This window comes from Corvus brachyrhynchos, unplaced genomic scaffold, assembly GCF_000691975.1.
Source record: "Corvus brachyrhynchos isolate BGI_N302 unplaced genomic scaffold, ASM69197v1 scaffold514, whole genome shotgun sequence".
Lineage (NCBI taxonomy): Eukaryota > Metazoa > Chordata > Aves > Passeriformes > Corvidae > Corvus > Corvus brachyrhynchos.
Window position 1 is genome coordinate 2,579,644 of NW_008238319.1, and position 10,621 is coordinate 2,590,264.

At 43.5% G+C, this 10,621-nt stretch overlaps 1 protein-coding gene across 1 annotated transcript in view; it reads right to left on the minus strand.

Moving 5' to 3' along the window:
* The window catches only part of DOCK1 (dedicator of cytokinesis 1), a 244,271-nt gene that overhangs the window by 230,173 nt on the left and 3,477 nt on the right, over positions 1–10,621 (minus strand). Inside the window, exons 3-6 of the mRNA XM_017733893.1 lie at positions 8,843–8,883; positions 6,916–6,971; positions 5,316–5,412; positions 2,507–2,655 (exon numbers count right to left, since the gene is read on the minus strand). Coding sequence (XP_017589382.1) covers positions 2,507–2,655; positions 5,316–5,412; positions 6,916–6,971; positions 8,843–8,883 — 343 coding nt within the window. The remainder of the gene's footprint in view (positions 1–2,506; positions 2,656–5,315; positions 5,413–6,915; positions 6,972–8,842; positions 8,884–10,621) is intronic.

Here is a 10,621-nt window from a genome sequence, read left to right on the forward strand (position 1 = left end):
ACCACAAAATTCTCCAGCATCCCCAGAACATCATGCTCCCAGATGAATTTCCTGGTGAGAAAATGGTTTCATCATCAAAACCAAACAGAAAAGCAGCCAAAGATGTTTTCCTCCTCCCTACTACTGCTCCCTGGCCAGCAGCCACAGCAGGAGAAACACCCACAGAGCACTGGAACTGTCAGTCCTGCAGTGCTTCCATGAGGAAACTGCCTGGGCCAGGGGAAAAGCTCAGAAATTCAGGGAAAGACTCATAACCCAGACTACCACACACCACTGTTTGCACAGACTGCCAAAGAAGTCAAAGCAAACCCTCCTTTGTTTCCTTTGTTTTAGCCTTTAACTTGCAAATGATGCTTGGGAAAAAATCTGAGTATTTGTTTCTTAAGCGTCCCAGTTACAGATATCTGCAACTGAACCAAAAAAAAAAGCGTTTTCACAACAAAATTTACCTGACCCAATTTCAGAAAGATATTAAAATACAGATTCCTAAGGCCATTTTTGCTTCCTCAGTTATTCTGACAATATGCTGCAAAACTTCTGCCTATATTTATAGAAGGAAGAAATCTTATTTACAAACCAGTGGTTCACAAGTCAGGAAAAGTGAGGATATGATTAGGACAGAAAACATTTAGAATTATTTGGGTTGGGACCTTAAAGATCACCTAGTATTTCTAAAGCAGATCATGAATTCATTCTGCCTGAATCCTAAAATCCCCATTCATGCTTCTTTTAAGCACAAGTGAATGCAGGATTTTATTAGAAACATATGTTCTCTTTCAGTGGTGAGGATTTACTCAGAAGTTCACATTCACCTCCCTCCTGCACTCTCCAGAGAATGCTCTGATCACTTAATTAGGCCATCAGAACATGAGGAATACAAAGCACAGCACAAGATGTTCCACTGTGTTTGAAGGCTCAGCATCTGGAGGTTATTCAGAGCAACTTTTACCAACTCCTTGGGCAGATGGTAAAATCTAGTAGCCAAACAAATAATCCCAACAACATCTGGTTAATTGTCTGCAGAGTTGCCACCGTCCATATCTCAGATAACAAATGATAATTACTGACTGAATGCAGTTATTATTTTAATTTTTATTAAAAATTATGTTTAATATTTTTTTCTTTTTAAATTTTTTTTAATCAGCTTTTTTTTTTTTTTAAATCAGCTTTTGCTGATAAAGTACCCGAGCAGAAATACTGCAAATCTGGCAGCTCTTAAGGAACTAAACACAAATAGCTGAAATATGATGGGATATCTGCATCTCAAAGAATTTAAAGACTGGGTTGGTGAAAACTTTTTCACTCCCCAGGTGTGCAGGACAACAGAATTCCACAAGATGGGTAACACTGGAAAGTAGCACTACAACATTTGTCTCTCAGTATTCAAAACACTCTTCAAATGATGAAGAGTAAGATTTGATTTCTCCTTTATGGGAAGGCATAACTGTATAGACAAATTATAACCTAAAACTTTTATTTACAGAAATTGTGCTGAAACCCAGGTGGCTGCCTGGGGTGAGAATGATGCCATGAAGATTTTTTGTCTTTTTTTTTATACCTGTTACACACCTTTTTACAACTTCTGTATTCTCAGTCCTATGTGCCTACATTCTTGGACTTGTTTGTCAAGCTGAGAGACTCAACATTTTAGAAGCTTCGTAGCCAGGGATCAGTGTGCCCCAGAGCCCAAGGTCCTCTCCAGAACACATTCTGTAAACCAAGATAGAACCATCCAGGAGAAGGCTCCTTGGGGAGGGGGGCTCACTCGAGCCTCTCACTGGGGAATCTTTGATAGATGTGCTAAATGTGTGCACCTAAGGATCCTTAAAATAAATACCAAGGCAAAATCCCTTTTTCCCTTCTAACCGTGTTTGACTCTTGATTTTAAGGCCAAGAAAAGGCATCAAGAACACATCTGAATCACTAAAATATCCCAACATGTGCAACCTGCACTGCTGTCTCTTTTGGGTCAGGATTTCCTTCCCAACTTCCACTCTGTTGTGCTAAATGGCTCCGTTCTTTTATGAAATCTCCCTGTTAATCTTCTGCTACCAGCTGGATCCTGTGGAGGGAGAGGAACCAAGAGCTACATGATGCTTCTGAGCCAAATCCTTCAACATCACATTACAGCTGAGTGACTCGAGGGCACAGGCAGCTGGTGGTGCTCAGAGGGTGACAATGGTTTGTGCTGCAGAAGCAAGTGGAGTTTAAAATTCTGGGGGTTTTTGCACTTTTGAATTGGCCTTAAATTATAGCTCATACCAGCATCAAATTGATGAAAGCATCAGGAGAGAGAGATAGATTCCACTTTACATGTTTTACTTTAAAGATGCTGCATCAACTTCCATCTTTATCCTGTTGTAACAGAAGTGTGAGTACACAAATATTTCATCTCTACAACTACAGGAAAAAAAGGAATCCTGCAAGAAGTCCTTGACAGCTGATGTGTCTTACACAGGGTGATCTGGTTGCAGGCAGAAAAACTTGGAAGATGCTGTTCACAAACCTGTTGCCATAATCAATTTTGGCAGTCACTTTCTTTTTCAGCTCCTTGAGCTCATCTTGGGGCAGGGTCCCGGAGAGGATTTGGGATCTCCACTCAATCAGGTCGTAAATCATGTGCCGGACGCTGCGGAACATCTCCCTGTTGTCCTGCTGTTTTGGGGGGGAAAAATGGGGAGAAATCAGGTTTGAAGGCTTGTGAATACACAGGATAAACTGCAATTACAAATATGAATTCAAAGGGTAAGTCTACAAGAGCTCTGAAGCAGGAGCCTCACTTCCTACAGCACAGAACACCGAATATCCAGAGTCCTGCACTCAGCTTTAAGGAGCTAAATAGGGATAAATGTTTGTTTTCATGTTACCCTAAAACCTGGGTCATGCTGCTTTCAGGCATTCAAGGGGAAAATGTCCTTTTATTGATTCCCAGGGTAGCTTTATTCAGTGACCCTCTGCACTGAGCAGAGCAGGACTGAAAATGGTGCATTTGGACAGCAAGAGGCTCAAGCTCTGCAATAGCCCATCTGCAACAGATGGGAGAATCCTTCCCTTCCCTGGTTAAACCTCCACAATGACACTTCAAAATCCCTCACTGTGCACATCAATGCCATACAAGCCCACAGGTAACTTTTAAAGGACAGTGAAACACCAGGAAAAGACCTAAACTTGATAGGAAGTTAAATACCTGAATTGCTTATAAAGCCTGGAACTGTGGATATTAAATACTGCCAGCAGCACACACAAACTTTCCTTGGCAACATTCAGCTAAGCTAGGAATAATTAAATAATTACAATAAAATTCTCCACTGAAAAAGAAAAGCCAAGGAAAAAATGCAGAAGATGCAGGAAAAGAACATAATGACTCCAAGACTCTGGGAAAAGGATATCTAACTGTGAAACTTAAAGACTTCAGTCTGTTCAGATTATCCAAAAGCTGGCTTGATTATAGTGGGAGAATATTCACAGAGAGAAAATACCCATTATTAAAAGCTCTTTAATGTAGCAGAGAAAGACACAACAGGCACATATGGCTGGAAGCTAAATACAGACAAATCCAAATGGGGAAGAGGTTCCTGATTTTCGAGGCTGCAGGCAATCAAACCACAGAGATGGGAAACATCCCCTGCTCTCTGCAAACAAAATCTGAACATCCATTCAAGATTCAAACACAAATTACAAACTGATTCAAGACATAAATGTGGCCCTTTAATGGGTTTTGATATGCAAGGCATGGACAGCATGGAATATCCCTCAAAGCTGCAGACTGCCCAGTCTGAAACCAGCTGCCTCCAGTGAACCAAACCTCCCTTGATTGCCTGCTCTTGGATTCCAAATTATTAGCAAAGCATTGAAGTATTGTTTATCATAGAATCATAGAGTGGGATGGTTTGGAAAGGACCTTAAAGCCAACCCAGGGCCACCCCCTGCCACAGGCAGGGACACCTTCCCCTATCCCAGGGTGCTCCAAGCCCCACTTCCCACCCTGGAAGTGTCCAAGGCCAGGCTGGCACTGAATGGGCTTTAAAATCCCTTCCATCCCAAACCATTTTGGGATTCTACAGCAGTAGAACCAAGGGCAAAGCTGTTCTCAGCGCCCTCCCGAGATTCTGCTCCTCCTGCTTTTATTTCTGCCTGTCTACTTCTTCCCTGCTCCTCAGCACACAACTCCCTGCTATTCCAACACCTTAAAGCTCCCTCTTCAATACATAATCTGTTTCTTTTCATAGAAGATATTATCCTTCACCTTCTCTATTGCCACACTACATCATTTCCATTACACTCTTACTCCTAATCTTTATTTTCATGGGTGTGATTAAAAGCCACATTAGTCAGCACAAACATCTTCATTACCACTCGGTGTCTTCATTACACAGCTTGCACTTTTATGATACAAGATTTCAAACATATTTATGGGAAACAGAGACTGCATTAAACCCTGCCTTAAATAAAGGAATTTCATGTTCCCATTATCTTGTTACAGTGACCTTGCACAATGAGAGCATCAGAAGTGTGAGCCAGGTACCTTAAATCCCACAGCAGGCCTTGCTTTACAGCTGAGCTGGGCTTTTAAATGTAGGTTTGAACTCTTGATCCCACTTATGTGCACTTTCATCTCTGTTTTTCTATGCTCCCTTCTGAGAGACTATCAGTAATTATCTGTACAAATTTCTAAGAATATATTCTTATGTGTTTGGAACCTTAACATATCAAAATAAACAGGGATGCAAGTTAAGGTGTCAATAATTTGGGAGCAATCAACTTCAAGTAAAGGAATACTGAGAAGTTAAAGGCCTACACTGATAAATTTACAAAGCTTTCAGTTTACACCCACAAATTCAACAATAAATACTCTATTATTCCATAACACAGACCAACAGTCTAAAGAAAAAGACTGAAAACTGTTTTTAAAATTTCTTTACTAAAATTACATGTTAAATTACTCCCAATCTGTATACACCTGAAAAATCATGTTTTCTATAATAGAACCCACATGAAAAAGGGGTCATAATTGCTTAACAGATTACTGCTAGATCAAGGTAACACTCAAAAAAACCCCTGATTCTGCACAAGAAAAGAAAGGGATTTGAAGAAACAGGCAGGAGAATCGCTGCTGAGATTTGTGCTTTAACAGAGATGATGCTACACAGATTTTCAGCACTGCAAGTAGCCTTTAGAAACAACACCACAAGGGGAATTTCATTAATGATTCCTTCATAAATAGCAGCTCCTTCCTGCATCTCCCTGCACCTTTCCCAGCACCACTTTTCCCATCAAGCTCTCCCAGTGCCAACGTTTTCCTGAGCTGCACATACCACATAGAGCTGCCTCCAGATGACAGACCATTCCCTCAGCGTGGTGGTGACCTCCTGGATCAGGGGCAGCTCGCTGGGGATCACTGTCTCATGTTGGCTGAAGAGGAAGAAGGAAAAAATGAGGCTGAATTAAGCAGCAGAATGAAGAATCACAGAATTAAGGGTTGAAAGGAGCTTTAAGGTCATTGAGTGCAATCAGCACCACCACGGTCTCCACTAAGCCATGTCCCCACGTGCCACATCCACACATTTTGTGAGCAGTTCCAGGAATGGTGACTCCACCACAGCACAGAGCAGCCTGGGCCAAGGCTTGGTGGCCTCTTCTGTGAAAACTTTTGTGCTGATATCTAATCAAAATCACCTAACCTAGAATCATTCCTAGGGAAGAACTGTTCATTTCCAAAGGGAACTGAATAAAACTGGGTTGGAATTAGCATCACTTACTATAAATTTATAAGCAAAAATAAGATATGATCAGATATTGAAGCACTGGACACCAGTACAGCCATAGCACATAAAGGGTATTTTGATGGGCTGAGATTATGGAATCATGGAATGGTTTGGGTTGGAAGGGATCTTAAAGATGATCTTGATCCACCCCCTGCCATGGGCAGGGACACCTCCCACTGTGCCAGGCTGCTCCCAGCCCCAATGTCCAGCCTGGCCTTGGGCACTGCCAGGGATCCAGGGGCAGCCCCAGCTGCTCTGGGCACCCTGTGCCAGGGCCTGCCCACCCTCCCAGGGAACAATTCCTTCCCAATCTCCCATCTAAACCTTCCCCCTCTCATCTTATCACTCCACACCCTTGAGAACTCTTCCCAGCCTCTCCTCATTTCTACATTCACAAGGATATCAAAACACACCTCACTGTAACATCACCGAGATATTTCTTTTACAAGAAACAACCAAGAATAAAACCAGATGTGCCCAACCTACAACACCACAATACTCCCCTGTAATTCTTTTTTTCGAAATATTGGTCTTGCAATGAAAAATTAAGATTCAGTTCATTACCACGAAGTTCCTGTATGATTTGTTTTCAAATGAGGTGCCACGAAGGTAAGAAACACCAGCTAGATCTTTTAATATTGCAGAAGTAGGGTACTTAAAGGCAGTTTTGCAATCAGCAAGAAAGATGTCATTATGCAGCAACCTCATGATTAGTAGTTTGATCATTTACATATTTAACAGAGTATAAAAATAAATCAGGCACAAAGGAATACAATATTTTAATCCTGTTTCACTCCATTTCATACCTAGGTAATGATTTATTAATTTCACTCCACCTCCTTTGTCCCCTGGGCTATGGTTGTGGGTTTTTTCCTGGTTTTTAACTCAACTTTTATTTTCATGTTAGAGACTTTTACCTGCATGTCCAGCAAAGCTGATTTGATACATAAGGATCTGAACAACTGCTGAACAACAAACACAGCTCAAACCACTCAGTGTTGCACACACCACGGAAGGGAACAGGAAAAATCACAGAATAATTTCTCACTAAGGCAAAAAACTACCTGGAAACAGTGTGACCTGATAATGCACTGAAATGATGTGGATAAAACAGGAAAAAGGAGTTTTGTTCTTTTCAAATCCAACTTACCCTTTGCCTTCAACGATTGCTTCCTTAAGGTGGATGTATGAGGCAGGAAATATGCCCTTGGAGAGGGAGGGAGAGGGAAAAATGTGTTAAATAATCAGTTGAACACAACATATTGTGTTTATTACCTAAAATATGCCAAGACACTGCTGGGTGTGCAGAGCCATTCACACCCTTGGGCACCAGAACAGTTGTGTTTGAGACTTTTCTAATAGATATTGAATTTTTGCATTGCCTGTCCTTTTCAAGAAGGTGTAATTGCAACCTTACAGCTCCTCTGAAAAAATATTCTAAATTAATCAACATCCCAGAAATAAAACAATATTTTTAAAATAAACTAATCCAAGCTGATAAAACAACTTCTTCCATCTCACCCTTCAAGGCAGGAGTTCAGTTTTCTGATCTTCTGGGAATGCAGTAATAGAAAGTTTTGGAAAGCCACTGGGGGAAATAGTGCATGGGAGTTGTCTTTTCACCCCAGTTTAAAAAAAAATTTAAAAATCACTAAATTTAGTGGCAGTCAGACAAATGCAGCAACACGTGGAATTAATTTAAGAAACATGTCTAATTGCTTCTCAGACTGTAAAAAGCACGTCCATGAAGTATGGTTTGGAAGAAATGTAACTTATTCACAGAAAAAAAATGGAAATACAAAAATAGAATAAAAACCCAGGCCTGGTAAGGAAATGGGTGGGATGAACCACACAACTCTGTAGTTTCAGACATGCAGACTCAACTAAAAACACACCTCTGGAGACAAACATGGCATTTGTAGAGTTTTGGTGAAAAAAGAAGCAAACCCTGAAGTTTAATTTTGTTTAATTACTACTGCGAAGTAAAAGGCTCAAAAAATAAAACACGATGCTACAACCAGCGTTTGTGTGGTTTCCTCTCCTTTTATTTCAGCAAAGCTGCTGTAAATGCAGCCCTTGGTGCACACTGGAATTACACTGCAGGAGAAGCCTCCTCCTCTCCAAAGGGAAGGACTGAAAAATCCCATGCTGGGGCTCCATATCCCTCTCCAAGCTGCATTTCACCAGGAATTCATTATTTAACAGACACTGGAGCAGTGTCAGCCTCTAAACAGACCAAGGAGAACATCAAGGTCTGAACTTTTTACTGAGGCACAGGCTTGGGGCAGCAGTTACTGCCCAAAAGGAGATGATGCACATGAAGACACATCCAGTGACTGATTTACCTTTACACTGCAAAAATGGGATCACAGAAACACAAAACAGCCTGGCTTGGAAGGGACCTTAAAAGGGACCTCAAAGCCCATCCTGTTCCACCCCTGCCATGGCAGGGACACCTCCCACTGTGCCAGGCTGCTCCCAGCCCCAATGTCCAGCCTGGCCTTGGGCACTGCCAGGGATCCAGGGGCAGCCCCAGCTGCTCTGGGCACCCTGTGCCAGGGCCTCAGCACCCTCACAGCCAAGAATTACTTCTGAATTTCCCATCTACATCTCCCCTCCTTCAGCTTAAAGCCATTCCCCTTGTCCTGTTACTCCATCCCTTCTCCAAACTCTCTCTCCATGTTTCCTGTGGTTCCTTCAGGCACTGGGAAGCCACAATGAGGTCATCCCAAAGCTTCACTTCTCCAGACTGAACAATCCAAATTCTCAGCTTTTCCTCCCAGCAGAGCTGCTCCATCCCTCAGATCATCCTGGTGCCTCCTCTGGACTCTCTCCAGCAGCTCCATGTCCTTCCTCTGGACCCCAGAGCTGGATATGCCAGTCATCCTTTAGGCCTTGCTAAAGTAAGTTTTTATTAACTTGAAAAATTCCTATTGGTCAGAGGCTGAGGACACAGAGCAGCAGTGACCAGTGCACACCTGGGCTCCAGCTCCATCAGCATCAGAGACCTCCACAAACCCACACATCCAGTGCCAAAAATCCACCTTATTCCAAGAGAAAAAACGAGCACCTCTCACCTTCTTGGATTTCTTCCGTAGTGTATAGCCCCTGTACCAACCTAGGAGAGAAAAAAGGGACAAAACATTAAAAAGTTCATTTATGGCACCTCCCAGCTGCTCCTTCCCAGCTCAACAGCACTGTAAGGTGTTTCTGATCATGCTTCAGCCCTGCACATCCCACCTGAATTTCAGCTTTCCACAGGCTTAATATCCCGGATAAAACAAGTCACCCTGGAAGCTATAAAATCAGAGAGATGATGGAGAGAAGCACATGACAGAGATGGTGGCTGACATGATGTGTGTGACTGCTGTGCATTTCATTTTAGTTACTAACTCACCAACACAAAACCAACTTAAGAGCATTACCTTGACAAAAACTGATTGTTTGACTAGCTCCATTTCAAAACCCATTTCAATTCCACAAACCCAAGTTTTCAGCTGTTAGCAACCTCACCAGAAAACAGGAATACTCTGGAATTTAGGAGTCACACATCAAAATACAAAAGCATTTGGAGAACTGAGCCTGGATGCAGCATCCACCCCTCCAGCCCTGCAAAGAGGGGTTTGTACAGCAAAGCATCCCTGTCTGAGGGAGGATGGGGAGAGCACAAAGCAGATGTGGAATAAAAACTGCAGTCCCAGTCCTGAGAACAGGGAAGAAGCTCCATGAAATCAACACATGCTGATAAATTCATTCTGCACACTCTGGGACCAGAAACCCAAATCACAGGCTCAAGCACATGGGATTTTTCAGTCTGCTCTCCTGCAGCACGAGCCAAAGTGATTCATCACCTTCTCACTGCAGCACTTGGGGCTGCTTAGTGCCACCTCCTTAAACCTGGTGTCTGTACCCACCACACAGAGGCTGCCATGGCCTCACATCCCACATTCCCACTGCTTCCCGAGGAACATCCAGCTGCTGCTGAAATGAGCACTCCCAGTTTTGCTCAGGTGCGAAGGAGGCAAAACATTTCTGCCTGTGTTAAACTCCACTGGCTGAAATCCATGCACGGATTCCAATCCTAATAAAAAACTAAACTCCCATCGTTTTAGATGAATAAACCAACATTTTGAAGTCCTGGAGTTTAAACTGTGGAACCCCAGAACTTTGATCAGATGCACTGTACAAACTGAAGAACAAACAATCATTCTCTCTTCTCCCAGCCCACCTCCTGTGCTGCCTCAGGACATCCCACAGCACCTGTGGAATAAAAGCCCTGCAGCAAAGAGAGCTCCCCACAGAGGAACCTCTGCTTCCTGAAGTTTTGCAGCCAGCGCTCCCAGGATCAGGGAGAAGAGAGCAGCCAAAATCTGCCTTGGAAAGCTGGCAGCACTCCTGCTCCTTGCAGAGGTCCTGATGTGGCCAGGCTGGTCCAACCAGGCTCCTCCCTGCGGGGAGCTGGTGCTGGGTATCCAGTCTGGAGCTCTGCAGGGAGCCCAGTTTGCAAATGCAGCTCTCACTGGTTCAACTGGAGGCACTGGGTCTGGCCATGAATGTGCTCAGATGGGGGCAGTGTCACTTACACATGTGAAGTCATCTCTAATCAACTCCCCAAAAACATGGGAGAGCTGGGGGTGCTCAGCTGGAGAAGAGAAGGCTCCAGGGAGAACTTAGAGCCCCTTGCAGGGCCCAAAGTGGCTCCAGGAGAGCTGGAGAGGGACTGGGGACAAGGCATGGAGGGACAGGACACAGGGAATGGCTTCCCAGTGCCACAGGGCAGGGCTGGATGGGAGATTGGGCAGGAATTGTTCCCTGGGAGGGTGGGCAGGCCCTGGCACAGGGTGGCCCGAGCCGCC